The 16,529-nt window shown below is 62.1% G+C and overlaps 1 protein-coding gene across 14 annotated transcripts in view; it reads right to left on the reverse strand.

Moving 5' to 3' along the window:
* Positions 1 to 534: 534 nt before the first annotated feature.
* Positions 535 to 16,529, reverse strand: part of MICALL2 (MICAL like 2) — a 31,961-nt gene continuing 15,966 nt past the window's right edge. Inside the window, exons 7-17 of one of the 14 annotated variants that reach the window (XM_034963490.3) lie at positions 15,094 to 15,362; positions 13,465 to 13,558; positions 12,797 to 12,957; positions 11,344 to 11,499; positions 10,812 to 10,876; positions 10,620 to 10,743; positions 10,413 to 10,503; positions 9,980 to 10,053; positions 9,194 to 9,308; positions 7,158 to 7,199; positions 5,838 to 6,735 (exon numbers count right to left, since the gene is read on the reverse strand). In XM_034963490.3, coding sequence (XP_034819381.2) covers positions 6,156 to 6,735; positions 7,158 to 7,199; positions 9,194 to 9,308; positions 9,980 to 10,053; positions 10,413 to 10,503; positions 10,620 to 10,743; positions 10,812 to 10,876; positions 11,344 to 11,499; positions 12,797 to 12,957; positions 13,465 to 13,558; positions 15,094 to 15,362 — 1,771 coding nt within the window. In that variant the 3' untranslated portion in view covers positions 5,838 to 6,155. Of the gene's footprint in view, positions 862 to 5,837; positions 7,200 to 9,193; positions 9,309 to 9,979; positions 10,054 to 10,412; positions 10,504 to 10,619; positions 10,877 to 11,343; positions 11,500 to 12,796; positions 12,958 to 13,464; positions 13,559 to 15,069; positions 15,363 to 16,529 lie in introns of those variants that run through there. The other 13 variants (XM_034963489.3, XM_034963492.3, XM_003819724.5 and 10 more) reach the window with 13 other exon arrangements.

Below are 16,529 nucleotides of genomic sequence, written 5' to 3' on the forward strand. Positions count from 1 at the left end.
ATCACCTGAGGTCAGGAGTTCAAGACCAGCCTGGCCAACATGGTGAAAGTCTTGTCTCTACTAAAAATACAAAAATTAGCCAGGTGTGGTGGCGCATACCTCTAATCCCAGCTACTCGGGAGGCTGAGGCAGGAGAATCACTTGAACCTGGGAGGCGGAGGTTGCAGTGAGCCGAGATTGTGCCACTGCACTCCAGCCTGGGCGACAGAGCGAGACTGTCTCTCTCTCTCTCTCTCTCTCTCTCTCTCTATATATATATAATATTTAAGGTGGCAATTCTTAAAATGGGAACATGCGTCTGCTGAAATCCCTCCACCGTCCCTGGTATATCCTCGGACCTTGATCCCAGCCACCGCCTGTGTGCAGATGAGGCCAAGTCCATCTTGCCAGGCACTGACCCCGGGCCTGCTGCTCCTGCTCACAAAACCAATCGCCCCTTTTCCGGAAAGTTCTCCCCCGTAAGTCGAGACTAGAAATGGCCCATATGGAAATATAATGTTGTTAAAACCACTGATTAAGTTTTACACAACTGTGTGAGAGCAAACGAAAAGGTTTTAGCTTTTTAATTTAAGAAAAGAGGAATGTGATATAATTTCAATTTGTGATAAGATGAGATGTTCTCGATATTGCAGTTTCAACTGGATTATATCCTAACGTGCTTTATAAAGTGTCAGGCCGGCTGCCGACGAAGGGGTGTGTGTGATTATCTTTATTAATAATCCGGTGGGCTGGTGTTTTTTCTATCCGTCTTCATCAGTGTTTCCAGCCCACCTGGGAGACCTCGTTAGCGCAGAATCCAAAACTGTGACCTGAGACGGCAGGGCTGTGAGCGTCACGGCAGGCCGGCCCGGGGGGAAACACCTAGGTGGGCCGACAGACAGATGGGGTGTCAGGACCCGTCACAGCCAGCCGGTCAAAGGCCTCTGCCGGGAGGGTCCCCGGGGAGCAGGGCCCTGGGAGTCCGAGCTCCAGACCAGTAGGAGCCAGGGCAGCTTCAGGGTGAGGGAGGTTCCCCCAGCAGGAGGCCTGCAGACAGGAGCAGGGCCCGGATCTGGCTGTGCCCCTCCTGGCGGGGTCTGCAGGGCCAAGGGGGCCACCCAGAGCTCATGTCCACCTCCCACCTGATGCCCCAGCACCCGGGACCCCAGAATTCCCTGAGCGCACACCCCTGAAACCCCTTTCGAGTCCTCCTGAGGCCTTCCCAGCCCTGGCATGGAGGCTCCCAGGCCCAAGGTGGGAGGCTCCTCCCTCCCAAAGCTAAACACAGCTTCCGGGGAGGAGAAGTGGGGGGAGCTTCGGGCTCAACTCTCTCCCGGGCCCCACAAAGGTGAGGGTGGGTCTGGCAGGGAATGGCCGCTGGGGAGCAAGCCTGCATGGCAGCCGTCAGCCTCCTGCGTCTCAGGCTCCAGAGGAGGCCCGTTCAGCCCCCCTGCGTCTTGGGCTCCAGAGGAGGCCCCTTCAGCCCCCCTGCGTCTTGGGCTCCAGAGGAGGCCCCTTCTCCATGATTCACCCGAGAGAAGCAAGGCATGGCTGCCCCTGGGGTCCCCGTGAGGCCTTGGAAGGACGTGGAGGGGCAGGAAGAAGCCAGAAGACACAGGAAAAGCTCCTCCTTCCCAGACACCCTCACAGCGGCCGCTTGAAGTTGGAAGGAGGCCAGGCTGCAGAGGTGCAGGCCACAGACATTTCTACCTGGGGGTAACTGTGGGCTTCCCAGAGCCCCCCGCCAGGGAGCCCCCCAACTGGGGCCGTGCAGCAGAGCCATATGGGGGGCCCTCACTGGGAGGAGTCTGAGCTCTGCTCCCTGCCTCCTCCCAGATGGAGGCCAAGGCACAAAAACCAGGCCCTGCCCACTCCTGCCATGGGGCCCTGGGCACTCCGTGACTCAGTTTCCCCTCCTGTCACAGGGACAGGGTGTTGCCCACGACTCCCTAGTTTCTGTGAGGGGCTTCATGGCACAGGGCGTGGCCATGCCCCCATCGGAGACCCCTCCAACTCTTGCCCCAGCCAGGAGCAGCCCCTCTGTCCCCACCCCAAGCTGGGCCCACCCTGGCAGGCTCAGGGACTGGGAAGGTCCCTCCCCTCTCTGGCCTCAACACCCTCCTCTGAAAACGGGTCTGGGGGTAGCTGAAGTGCTGTGGGAAGGGCCAAGCCAGTTCCTGTGCATCGGGGCGGGGCTGGAGCAGGAGGCCTGGGCAGGGCAGACAGGCCGGCAGGGGTGAGGGGGCCCCGCCGTGGAAGCGGCTGGGGTCTGCTCTGTGTGTCGATTCCCCGCTCCCTGCCGGGCAGACCAGCTGTGACATTCCCAGGCCCCGGCCAGGACCCGCAGCTTACACAGATCAGGGTGGGGGGCGGTCTTTGGGCCCGGCCGGGCTGTGCTCATCACTCGGGGCCAGGGCCAGGCTCCCTCTCTGGGCCCCAGGGAACAGGGCAGCCCCCCGTTCTGGGATGCCCGGAAAATCCCCCAAGAGACGTTGTGCTCTCTTCCCGAGTCCCTCCCGGTCCCTCCCCTGCTCAGCCCAAGTCTGGGTAGGGCAGGAGGTGCCTGGTGTGTGCCCGCTGGCAGTGGCTCCACTGCCCACCCCACGAGACCTGATTTAATCCTCCCACCCCGGGCAGGGCAGGGGCAGCCCCGGGGGTCCCACAAGTACGAAACCAGTCAGGCTCAAGCAGGTCTGTCTCCCTGGACCAGTGGACCAGGTAGCAACCCTGGGCCAGGTGCTAGCCCCCTTAACAGGTGAGAAGACTGAGTCCTGGAGTGGCGTTGAGCCCTGGTGTCATTCCTTCATTCAACAAATCCTCATCAGGCTCCTGCCGTGTGTCAGGCACTGTTCTAGGCGCTGAGGATGGAGTGGCAGAAAGACGGAGGAGCCGGGACCTCCATAGGATCCGTCACAGAGAGGAAGCCCAAACAAGCATCTAAACATAGGTGCGTTCCGAGTGTTGGCAATAAACCAGGGTGGCCGTGTGCTCACGCCTGTCTTCCCAGCAGTTTGGGAGGCCAAGGCAGGAGGATTGCTTGAGGCCAGGAGTTCAACACCAGCCTGGGCAACATGGCAAAACCGTGTCTCCACAAAAAAAAACTTAAAAAATTAGCCGGGCGTGGTGGCGTGCGCCGGGTGTCCCAGCAACTCGGGAGGCTGAAGTGGGAGGATCACTTGAGCCCAGGAGGTCAAGGCTGCAGGGAGCGGTGATCATGCCACTGCATCCCAGTCTGGGCCAACAGAGAGAGACCCTGTCTCTAAAAAGAAAGAAAGAAATCAGGATGAGGGGCAGGAGCTTCTCTGAAAAGGACAGTTAAGCAGAGATAGCAGGATGCCAGCTATGTGGAGTGCAGGGGCCCCAGCAGCAGGACCAGCAAATGCAAACGCCCGTGGCCAAGGCCCGGCAGCCGGAGCGGAGGGGGCAAGGGTGACGGAGGTGAGGCTGGAGGAACTCCTGGGAATCAGCCCAAGCCTGCCCTGGCTTCCCAAAGGGTGAACACAAGTCCCCACCAGTTGCCCCCACCCTCCCACAGACCAGTGCCCTGTAATGGCTGGGTTGGCCCCCTGTGCCCGGCCTGGAGGGGCCACTCAAGTCCAAGTCCAAATTCCAAGCATCCCAGTGGAGACTCTGCTTGGTCCAGCCTTGCCTCCCTCCTTGTCCCTCCTGACGCAGCCACACGGGGCCAGTGTCAGCTCCCCACCCCAGAGCTCACCAGAAGGACCACACCGGTCCCTGAGCCCAGAACACTCCTCAATCCAGCCCTTGCTCCCCAGACCTGAGGCTGTAGTATTGAGGCCAGTGCAGATACAGGGGCCGACGGGGGTGTGGGTCAGGGAACAGTTCCTCCCCTTCTCTGCGGCCCCACCCACCCCCATATCCACTCAGGAAGACTGGCTGTTCCTGGCCATGTCTGTAGAGAGAAAGCCTCTGATGTGCATGGACTGCCTGCCACGTGCACAGGCACGAGACGCTGGCCCGGAGTCTCTGGCAGGTGTGTGTGACGTCCAGCCAGGCCACTGGGGAGCTGCGTGCCTCTGCCCTCCCTGAAAGTTGTGAGGGATATCTAGGGTGGGTGGGGCCCGGGCTGAAACTCTTCCACATTGGGGTTGGGGCAGCCTCTGCAGGAGCCGGGCAGCGGCGCAGCCAGCCCCACCTGTGCCCGAGTGGCTGCTCCGGGGGTCCCACGCCCATCCTCACAGCCTCCTGCAGCACAGGCATCACAGGGCCTGGCCAACGCCCATGGCCCCAGGGCTGCGTTCCTGCCTGTCTCTCCATGATGATGTCACCGGGGTCTGCAGGTGCTGGGCCCCTGGTGGACAGCAAGGACATCCCGCAGGGCTGGCTTAGTGCCTGGCAGACCTGACCACTTGTTGCAGGGGCTCTGATCACTGAGCACCAACTGTGTGCCCAGGCTGGAGCGCATCTGGCACCCCAGGGCTGCTTCTGAGGTCCCCAGATGCAGGGGGCTGATGGTGGGGGCGGAAGCTTCCTGGCCCTGCAGTGGGACACCCCCAGGTGTGAGTCCGCAGCAGGACCGAGCCCCAGGTGCCCACGCCCCTAACTTGCTGGACAACACTCCCTTCCCGTTCCGGTCTCAAAAATGCTACGCAGCCCCCTGCCCTGGCCCCGCCTCGCTTGCTGTGTGACGTGGGAGAGCCGTAGCCCTCTCCCAGCCTCAGTTTCCATCTGAAAAATGGAGCTATTCCAGGCTCCCGGCTGCCCCTCTCCGCTAAGTGGCTCTCTGCCTCCCCCTGGTGGTGAAGAGGCCACACTGCCGCGGGTCAGGCCTTAGGACGTGAGCACGGGGCTGAGATCCCAGGGGGACCCACAGGCTCAGCTCCGGGACCCGGTCCAGACCGCCCTCCACGGCGTCATGCTCCTAACACAGCAGAGGCCCTGGGGCTTCTGCTCAGAACCACCCCAGGCGCCCAGTGCCTGAGGAACGAGGCCACATCGCTGCACCTGGAGAGTCCCTGCCGGCCCAGGCCCTGACAGAGCCCCTCTCTCTCCGTCACCCGCTCCGCCTCACCTGACCCTGACCCCGGCCCCGCCCCAACCTGCCCCACCACACATCTTCAAGCTCCCAAGATCACTGCCTATGCTGTTCCTGCAATAGGGCACACCCTGCCCATCCACCGAGGGACCCCTACTCCTCGACACCAAGGTGAGACCCCCCCTGCAGAAGTCTCCTGGGGGCTCCAGGGTCCCACTGCTGCCAGCCATGCCTCCCGGTCCTCGGAGGGCACAGGGAGTTTCCACCAACACACTCGGTCCCAGTGGCCTGCCTCTGAGAGAGGCCTCAGGGCCAGGCAAAGCACGACCCCGCTCCCCCCTCATTGCTGTGTGCAGGTGACCCATGGCCTCATCTGGGGGAGCCCCTTTCCCTCCACGGGGGCCCCGAGTGGCTGGCAGAAGCAGGGGGTACACAGGGAGGCAGCGGGGGTCTCGCTGTCAGCAGAGGGCAAGAGAGCACCTCCGTGCTCCTCCACCCTCATCACTGCCCCAGGCACACCGGTGGGCCCCTCCGATCCTCACACGGCCCCCAGGCAGCCTATGTCACCAAATGCTCAGAAAGGGCAGTGCCCTAGCCCGAGGCCAAAGAGCTGCCAGGAGCAGAGCTGTGACTGCAGAGGCTGTGCTCCATCCGTGCACCCCGGCCCACCCTCTCTTCCATGCCCCACACCCAGCTCACGTTCCAGGAGTCCTGAGACCCTCGAAGGCACGGTGAAGGCCATGGAACGCCACAGGCCTGCCCAGCACAAGCTCCCCAGGGCCCACGCGCACACGGCAGGGGCTCCAAGCTCTGAACCTGCTCTGGCCCTGCTGGGACCCGTGGGGTCCCGACCCCCCCAGCCAGCAGGTGGAGAGCACTGGTGCTTTGCCATGGCCGAGGGTTCCCCAGGACCGCCGCAGAGGCTCCTACAGCAGCTGAAACAGCGCAGCAACAAGCAGCTGAGGCCCGCCCCTCCCCGCACAGATGGGCAAACTGAGTCTTACGGGGACACTGCACTCCTGACTCAGCGCTCCTCCCACGACATCCACTCTCAGTGGGAGTCAGAAAGGATGGGGCACCCCACATCCCGCCCTGGCCACCAGGAAGTCTCCCTGACCAGGGGCCACTGCTCACAATCCCCCATCCCAGCCCCAGTCCTGGGAGAACGAGGTCACAGCTCTCAGGCCACGGATACATGGCGACCCAGCACCCAAAGTCTCCAGCCTGTACCGACGTCTCCTCTGAGGCTCCCACCAGCCCATCTGTGCCAGGAAGCTATGAAAGGGCCCACCTTCGAGGGCCAGGACCTGAGAGGGTCGGCTCCTGCCCGAGGCCACAGAGCACGTCCGTCCTGCAGGCAAGAGCTGGGAGGCAGGCGAGACCCCAGGCAGGTGGGGGGCCGCCCAGGGGCACCGAGGCAAACACGGAGGCACGTAGGAGGCCGGGGCCATGTGGTCAGTTTCTTTATTGAGACCACAGACGGTAGCGCAGGTCCCTGCTGTCCACATGCCCCTTGTAGGGACAGGAGGCCCTTCCCGAGTCCAAGTCCGAATGCCGGGTCCAGGCCGAGCCCACGGCCCCGAGTCCAAGTCCGGGTTCCGGGTCCGGGCCAAGCCCATGGCCCCGAGTCCAAGTCCGGATGCCAGGTCCGGGCCGAGCCCACGGCCCTACTGGCTACTACTGGGAGGGGCTGCTTTTGCTTTTGCTTTTTGGTGACCAGATCTTGGACAAGCCGAACTTGGACTTCTTCCTCTGGAGGCCTAGGGGACAGGTGGACAGTGAGGCCGTGCTCATCGCCGCAGCCACACAGCCGTGGCCCACACAAGTCCCCCTGCCAGAAACATCCTTCCCTTCCACTGGCCACAGTCCGCCCTGGGCCTCCGAGCCTGCAGGAAGCTCTGTGCCCTCCCACGTGAGAACCTGCCCCAACTGGGTGCCCCGGAGGGCTGGTCCCCACCATGACCACACGGTCACCAGCTGCCCCTGGCTCTCTTAGGGGCGGGAGGGAGCTCTCACTCTCAGGGTGAACCTGCCTGTCCTGTCACCAAGGCTGAGGGGGGCCCGACACCCGCCCCCCCAACTGGACGCCCAGTCCACCCAGACAGCCAGCCCAGCCCTCAGCATCCCCGGCCCACCCAGCCAGCCAGCCCAGCCCCCAGCATCCCTGGCCCAGTCACCCAGCTTCTCAATCATGTCCCGCAGCATCTGATCCTCCTCTTGTTCCCTGAAACGGGACCAGGTGGCCATGAGCGACAATGGCAATGGCAAGGTGCCCTGGAGGGGCCCCCAGACAGTCTCCAGCAGTGGCACCCCAGCCCTGAGTCCCGCCTGGACCCATGCCACCTGCCCCTTCCTGCTGACAGGCCACACCTTGGAACCCTGCTCTCACCAATGCCAAGTCCCTGCCCTCTCCAGAGCCAGCCCCTCAACAGTGACATGGTACAGGAGGGCCCTGGGCCGACCACACAGGTGACCTGGGACAGGAGGGCCCTGGGCCGACCACACAGGTGACCTGGGACAGGAGGGCCTGGGCCGACCACACAGGTGACCTGGGACAGGAGGGCCCTGGGCTGACCACACCGGTGACCTGGACAGGAGGGCCTGGGCCGACCACACAGGTGACGTGGGACAGGAGGGCCTGGGCCGACCACACAGGTGATGTGGGACAGGAGGGCCTGGGCCGACCACACCGGTGACCTGGACAGGAGGGCCTGGGCTGACCACACAGGTGACGTGGGACAGGAGGGCCTGGGCCGACCACACAGGTGATGTGAGACAGGAGGGCCTGGGCCGACCACACCGGTGACCTGGGACAGGAGGGCCTGGGCCGACCACACCAGTGACCTGGACAGGAGGGCCTGGGCCGACCACACAGGTGACCTGGGACAGGAGGGCCTGGGCCGACCACACCGGTGACCTGGGACAGGAGGGCCTGGGCCGACCACACCGGTGACCTGGGACAGGAGGGCCTGGGCCAACCACACCGGTGACCTGGGACAGGAGGGCCCTGGGCCGACCACACCGGTGACCTGGGACAGGAGGGCCTGGGCCGACCCATGCCAAGGCCCCGTCATGCTCCCAGAGGGTCTCATAGAGGTGGACTTCAGGTGCTGGCCCAGAGTGCCATGTGCTGGACCCCTCATGAGACGAGACAGGAAAGCTGTCGGGGACAGTCACACAGTCCGTGCAGGAGCCAGGAGACGCACGTGGCCTTGGAAGTTCAAGTTAAAAACTAAGACTTTGGCCGGGCGCGGTGGCTCACGCCTGTAATCCCAGCACTTTGGGAGGCTGAGGCGGGCGGATCACGAGGTCAGATCGAGACCATCCTGGCTAACATGGGGAAACCCCGTCTCTACTAAAAATATAAAAAAATTAGCCAGGTGTGTTGGTGGGCGCCTGTAGTCCCAGCTACTTGGGAAGCTAAGGCAGGAGAATGGCGTGAACCCTGGAGGCAGAGCTTGCAGTGAGCCGAGATTGCGCCACTGCACTCCAGCCTGGGCGACAGAGCAAGACTCCGTCTCAAAAAAAAATACAAACAACAAAACAAAACAAACAAACAAAAAAAACTAAGACTTTACGGCCAGTTACGGTGGCTCATGCCTGTAATTCCAGCACTTTGGGAGGCCAAGGAGGGCAGGTCACCTGAGGTCAGGAGTTCAAGACCAGCCTAGCCAACATGGTGAAACCCCGTCGCTACCAAAAATACAAAAAATTAGCCGGGCATGGTGGTGCGAGCTTGCTACTCAGGAGGCTGAGGCAGGAGAATCGCTTGAACTCAGCAGACGGAGGTTGCAGTGAGCCAAGATCACACCACTACACTCCAGCCTGGGCAACAGGAGCGAATCTTCGTCTCAAAACAAAAACAAAAACAAAAACAAAATATTAGCCAGGTGTGGTGGTGTGCACCTGTAATCCCAGCTACTCGAGAAGCTGAGGCAAGAGAATCATTTGAACCTGGAAGGGGGAGGTTGCAGTGAGCCAAGATCGCACCACTGCACTCCAGCGTGGTGACAGAGCAAGACTCTGTCTCACAAAAAAAAAAAAAAGACTTTAAAAAGTTCCCGATGGCCACATGTGGCCCCTGGCTACTGTACCAGTCAGCATAGACAATAACCGCCTGGTCAGAAAGTTCTACGGGGCTGGCTGACCCTGAGGGCCGGGAGCATGGACCAGGTGACCTGGCCTGGCTGGGAGGGGCCCCCGGCACCTGCCCCTCACCGGAGCCGGTCCTCGTCCAGCGAGTCCACGATGTCACTGCGGTCGTTCACGGTGCTCACGTACCGCTCCAGCAGCTCCTGCTCCCGCCGCCGCTCCTGCAGTGACTTCAGAGCCTCTGTGGGGATGGCTCTGTCAGCAGGAGCCCCCCCCACCACTGCCATGCCCCTCACAGGACACAATGTCCCCACCACCCAAGCGCCAGGCTCCTCTTTTGGAGGAGGAAGGTGGGGTCTTGGAGGGATCCAGAGCAGAATGAATGAGTGAATGAAGGAAGGAACGGCCATGTCAGAGCCCGTGTGCTGGGATCCTTCCCCATCATCTCGCAAAAACACCACTTGCTGCAGAGATATGGATACTGAGGCTCAGGGCGTCGCTGTCCCTGCAGCACAGCAAGGAAAGGGCAGAGGCAGACGGCCAGGGCCTGTGCCCTCAGCCAGGGCACCCTGCATCACGAGACAAATGCCCATGGCTCACCCTGACTGCTGCTACACTAAATGCCTTGTGCGAATTGATTCGTTTAATCCTCACAACAGCCGTGTGAGGTGGGTGCTACGAGCATCCTCACTTTGCAGGGGATGAAACCCAAGCACAGCAAGGTTAAGTGCCTTGGCTGAGGACACACAGCCAGGAGATGGGAGATTTGAAACTCAAACATGGGCCCGCCTGGCTCCAGGGAAGGTCTCACCACCAGGACAGTCAGGTGGCCTCACAGAGCCGGCCCCCAGACACCCTGGGCTCCGCGGCATCCCTGGCTGGGGCCCCTTGGCTGGCGCACGGGGGACGCACCGGGCTTGGCCATGAGCCGGCGCAGCTCGCCCTCGATGTCCAGCTGCTGCTCCTCCAGACGCTGGGCCTTGGACCTGCCGCACAGACACGCGTATGAGGCCTGACTCTGCGCTCCTATCCTCCGCCTGACCCGCCCAGACCGCAACAAGGGCCTGGACCTGCCACACATACATCTGAGGCCTGACTCTGCCGCCCTGTCCCCCTCCTGGCCCACCCAGACCACAACAAGGGCCTGGACCTGCCACACATACATCTGAGGCCTGACTCTGCCGCCCTGTCCCCCGCCTGGCCCACCCAGACCGCACCGAGGTCCTGGACCTGCCGCACAGACATGCATCTGAGGCCTGACTCTGCGCTCCTGTCCCCCGCCTGGCCTGCCCAGCCCGCAACGAGGTCCCGGCCTTCGAGGAGGGGCCCACGGCTGGGCTCTCACTTGTACATCAGCTCTGACTCCTGTCTCAGCAGAAGCTGCTTCTCGTGAATGAGCCAGAACCAGTCCACCATGAGGCTATCCTCAGCGTCATCTGGGGAAAGGAGCCAGCTGGGGCAGGGGGGCCCGCCAGAGTTCATGGCCCCCAGCCCCAGGACTGAGGGTGTCTGTGGGAATCGGGCTGGCCCAGGGCCAGGCCGAGGCGCTCACCTCCCTCGGCCGCCCGCAGTCGCTTCTCCAGCTCCACGCCACGGAGCTCCAGGGCGTCCAGCCGCCTCTCGATGTCCTGCAGCTGCCTCTGTATCTCCGCCGGGGAGAGGTAGTCGGGGTGCAGCTGGGAACGGAGGGGCGGTGAGGATGCCGGAGGGCTAGGCCCCTGCCCGGCTCCCCACCACTACTCACCCTGACTGGGGAGGTCACCGTCTCGCCAGGCAGAGCAGGGACATTGGCCGGGGACAAGGGTCTCCCTGGAGAAGGAGCAGGGTGAGCCTCTGGGACCTGGGCCACCAGGCCCAACGTGACCAGGACACAGCTTGGAAGGAGCCTGACCTCAGCACAGCTGGCCCCAGCCCTGCCTCCCTAATGCCCCGCACGCCCACTGGACTGCCCTGACCCAGCCCCACAGACACCTGAGTGGCCTCCAGGCCCAGCCCCACCCTGCCCTCCTCCAGGTCAGCAACACCCCAGCCACCCCCGTCCCTCAAGCTGCCAGGAGCAGACATTCCATCATCATCATGAGTCTGTAACAAGGTGCTCTGAAACAGCTAGGGTCTCTATTCATGAGGGCGGGCACGGGGCCGGGTCCTTCCTCCAGGCTTTCCCTCCATTCTAGGTCCTGCGAATGCATCCTCCAAAGCCCCAGCAGGCATTGCCTCCTCAGAGAAAGGCTCCCTTCACGTACACCCCAAACAGCAGCGGTATCTCTGGGGCTGACCTGGTTTGCCCTGAAGGTGGGGTTTCTTCTCCTCCTCCTTCCAGCTCTGCACTCGGGCTTCCTGGCCAGGGGGCTCCGGCCGAAGCCAGTTGTCAGAAACGTCGAGGCTGGCAGGGACGGCCAGTCTCCTGCGGCGGGGTGGGGAGGGGGACCTGGCTGCCCCCAGGTGGGGAGACAGAACCACGCTTCAGAGCAGGACCACTGGGAGCCTGGGGTCTGTCCTGGCACAGCCAACAGCTCGCTGGGTAGCCCGGCCATCCCCATGCCCTGGGCCTCCTGACTGGCACAGCGTTGGCATCACAAGCCCTACACCCACGTCCTGCCCAACCTGGCCATGTCTCCCCAGGGGGCTAACCCAGGGGGCTGCTGGCTGCTCAAGGTCACACAGGAAGTGGCACGAGAGCTGGATATGGATCCAGGGCAGCTATGAGTGCTGGGAATACATACAGAGATGTGTGTGCACACACACGCATCACACACGAACACGGGTGCACACATGGACACATGCATCACATGCATGAAACAGATCCACACATGGATACATGCATCACACACATGAACATGGGTGGCACATACATCACACATGAACATGGGTGACACACACATCACACATGAACACTGGTGTACATATGAACACACATGCATCACACGCATGAACACATGCACACATGGACACATGCATCAAACGGTTGCACACACATGCATCACACAGATGTACACATGGACACATACATCACACATGAACACAGATGTACACATGGACCATGCATCACACATGAACACAGATGTACACATGAACACACATGCATCACACGCACGGACACACACATGCATCACATACATGAACACACACATGGACCATGCATCACACACACAGATGTACACGAGCACATGCATCGCATAAATGAACAGACACATGGACACATCACATGCACCACACACATGAACACAGATGTACACAAGGATACATGCATCACACATGAACACGGATACACATGCATCACATACATGAACACACATGCACACATGCACCACACACGAACACAGATGTACACAAGGATACATGCATCACATGAACACGGATACACATGCATCACATACATGAACACACGTGCACCACACACATGAACACAGATGTACACAAGGATACATGCATCACATGAACACAGATACACATGCATCACATGCATAAACGCACATGTGCACATGGACATACGCATCACACATGAACACGGATACAGGCATCACATACATGAACACACATGCACACATGCATCACACACATGCACACATGTACACACAAGCCTGCCCAGGACTACCAGCTTCTCTGGCTGACCAGAGCGCCTCTCCACACACCCCAGGAGGTGGCACTACAGGTCCAGTCCCGGGACCCCCACCCAAGGGGGAGGGCCAGCTAGGCACCCGGGGGCCCCTGGGTCCCGTCCAGGAGTACCTGGGAGGCTGGGTCCTGGGCTGCCTGGGCGTGGGGTCCTGTCAGGCCTCACGGGGGTCAGGGTGATGTGGACACTCCCAGCAAAGCTGCCTGAGACCTTCCTGGGGGCCTCCCCCGCCCTCGGCTCTGCCAGGGCCTGTGGTTCCTTGGGCTTCAGAGTCCTGGGCAGAAGGCATGAAGTCGGAACCCGAACCACCAGCCCCAGGCCTGGCCCACCTGGAGGGGCTCCCAGGCCATATGCAGACCAGCCCGAGGGAGCAGGTGGCCTTCTGAGCAAATGCCACCTCCCAGCCCACTGACTACACCTGCTGGGACCCTCCTGCAAACACACGTGTCCATTGCTACCTGCTGTGGTGTGAAGCAGATTCCAGGCGTGAGCTCCGGGCCCCACGGGACCCACACATGGGGAGACTCCACCCCAGCTGCAGGCATGGTGCGTGAACCCACATGGGTGCTGCCATGCCCAGGTGAGACACGCAACAACGCTGCCCCCAAACCAGGGACAGCGGCCCCCATGTCCCTCAGGCAGGGGTGACCTGGCCTCTGCTACTCACAGGGAGGTGCGTCCATCCCTGGATAGGCGTGTCAATCAGTCGATTACATACTCACTGCATTTATTAAGCACCTATGGTGTACCAGGCCCTGGGCCAGCCCCACCCATCCCTAACCTCTCAGCTGGGCTTCTCCTGTCCACGGGCTTCAGATTCGCTCTCCATCCTGCCGGCCCATCCTCCTGGCCTTCCTGGGGGCTGGCGCTCATGTCTGGGTGGGAGGCAAGGGGTCTGGGTGTGAGGAAGGAGTGCTGGGAATGGGGTGTCTGTAAGGGTGGCTGTGCCTCCCCCTGCCATCTTCCCATAGCCACTCCACCCTCAGACACCCCCACAGCCAGACGGCCGGGAGGCATCAGGAGCACCGGGCAGGGAGTCAGGGGAGGGGCTCCCAGGTGGCTCTCCTGTGCTGTGTGTCCCTGGGGGAAGCTCTCCCTGCTTCTGGGCCTCAACTTCCCCTTCTGCCGAATGGGTGGGGACGTGGCAGGGTGAGCCCCGTGGGCTCTGATCCTCTGTCCACCTGTGCAAGGGGAACACCTGAGCCACGGCTGCCCGTCTGCAGGCTTTCTTGGCTCCTGGGTCCTGCAGGATCCAGGGCGTGGCTTTAACAATGAGAACTCAGCCAAAGAGAAGGATCTGGAAAAGCCCTTTGCAGCCCATCTTGTTCTCTGAGCCCAGCTGGATAAAGCCATGGGAACCTCTAGCTTTTTTCTACGCACACCCAGGTGGCAGGGACGGCCAGTTTCCTGCAGTGGGGCGGGGAGGGGGACTCGGCTGCCCCCAGGTTGGGAGACAGAGCCGTGCATCAAAGCAGGGCCACCAGGAGCCTGGGGTCTGTCCTGGCACAGCTGACAGCTCACTGGGTAGCCTGGCCATCCCCGTGCCCTGGGCCTCCCAGCTGGCACAGGGTTGGCCTCACAAGCCCTAAGCCCACGTCCTGCCCAGCCTGGCCATGATCAGCCAGGGGGCTAACCCCTGGTGGGTGACGGCCAGTTGCCTAGAAGAAAGCTCGCTCCCTGTTCCCGAAAACACGTGAGGCCATAAAACAGGACTGTGTGGTCAAGGGAGTCCCCAGGAAGAGCTCCCAGCCTAGGAGGCACCAGAGCCCTCAGGTCACAGCGCATCGTCACCCGACCATCACCGGGGGGGACGGAGCACAGGGCGCTCTCACCTGGACACCACCAGGGGGGACAGGGCACACTGGGACACCAGCGGAGGGGACGGGGCATAGAGCACCGTCACCGGGACACCACAGGGGGGACGGGGCATAGGGCACCATCTCCGGCATGTGGTAACACAGAGTGCCACAGCAACAGTGCAACGTCGTCAAACAAAGCAACAGGCAGGAAGCGCAAAACACCACGGGAGAACAGGAGGCCCCACAGACCATGGCCAAGCCAGGCCACTGCGAGCCACCGGATGTAACTGCCAGACCGAGCTGAGCGGGATGCTGCAGGGCTGGGCTGCAGGCACCTGCAGGACATACGGATGGGGTGGGCTGGGTGCCGGCAAACAGCATAGCCCTGAGGACATTTGCAGCCACCACACAGAGAGCGCGCCAGGACCCCAGGAGGCTGTGAGCAGGTGTCACGGAGGACAGAGACGAGACGGAGAGGAAGGCGGGTGGGGCTGATGATGAAACCGCACACGCTGCAGAGTGCGGCCAGGGGAGAGTCCCAGAGCTGCGGGCCCCCGGGGCCTCCTGCCTCCCAGCCCCCTACTCACCCTGCGTTAAGGTGGTGCTTTTACCCTTTGCCTTCGGGGCCTCTGGCTTCGGCCTGGAGCCAGCACCCACCCTGCCGACCCCTGAGGATTCAGCCAAGTTCCTCCTGCCTGCCGGGGGCAACACGGATGCCTGAGAGGTACTGCTCGTGCTCAGGGGGGCTGGCGGTTCCATCCTCGAAGGGAGGCCAAGCGCCCGGGGAGACGAGGACTGCAACGGCTTGGCTAAGGGACTTGCTTGTGCTGCTTCAGTTTTGGGCTGAGAACTGGGAACAGGGGCAGTGGCTGGGGAAGGCCTATAAGTAAAAGAGCAGGCATCAGGCACAGCTGGATCCAGGCGCCCTCCCACCATCACCCGAGGCCGCCCCTCTGCCTCCCTGCAGCTCGCTCCCAATGCCCAGCCTCCGGACGGACTCCCACCATCACCCCAGGCCACCCTCCACCTCCCCCACCATTGCACCAGGCTGCCCCTCTGCCTCCCTGCAGCTCGCTCCCAATGACCACCCTGGCAAGGCACAGGCCACAGACACCTGTTTCTAGCATGAGCATATGCTGTGGCTGATTCTCCTCTCCTGTGAAATCCAGTGTTGGCTGAGATTAAAATATCCACCCCCTAAACACACCACCCACCCAGGCTGGAGGCACCTGGGGCTTTGTCAGAGCCTGGGCCGGCCTGGGCTGCCAGGTTCAGTCCCATGTGACACAGTCTGTCTGGCCCAGCCAGACACACAGACACAGGGCCAGACACACAGACACAGGGCCAGACACAAGGCCTCCGTGCCTTCCTGCCTTCCCTCGGGCACATGCCGGGAGTGAGGCTGCCAGAGCCTGAGGTGGGGGCACCAGGTGCCTCCCCACCCCCAAGCCAGTGCCTCCATGTCCCCACCCCCCTCGACAACCAGTTTCCCTCCCCCCTTTCCCTTTACACTGGGCTCAGGTGTGCCAGGCCAGCTTCCCCAGAGGAGCTGGGCTCCTCCCCAGCCGCACACGCCCCCCGCCCCCACCACCTAGGAAGCACTCCCTGGAGCACCCCCGCCACTCATCCTCAGTCCCTAGGATGCCCTGGACACCCCCCAGTGCCAGGAGGAGCAGAGCGAACTCGCTCTTCTCCTGTCTGTGACCACCCCGGAGGCTCTGAGCACCCCCTGCTGACCAGTGCGGGGGCAGGAGGCAGTTCTGAGCAGGGGACGCCTGCACCCCACGATACGGGGCAGGAAACGGCGTTGTCAGAAAGGCTGCGACAAGCATTCTTACTCGCTAAGTGACTGTACTTGGTCGAATGGTGACCCCTAAAAGTCATGTCCACTGGGAAGCTCAGAGTGTGACCTTATCTGTAAACCATCTTGGCAGTTATGATCATGTTAAGATGCACTCACGCTGGGTTAGGGTGGACCCTAGTCCAACAACCATGTCCTTAGAAGAGACAGAAGAGGAGAAGACAGACAGAGAGAAGGCCACATGGA

The sequence above is a fragment of the Pan paniscus genome, chromosome 6 (assembly GCF_029289425.2).
Source record: "Pan paniscus chromosome 6, NHGRI_mPanPan1-v2.0_pri, whole genome shotgun sequence".
In the NCBI taxonomy this organism is placed as follows: Eukaryota; Metazoa; Chordata; class Mammalia; order Primates; family Hominidae; genus Pan; species Pan paniscus.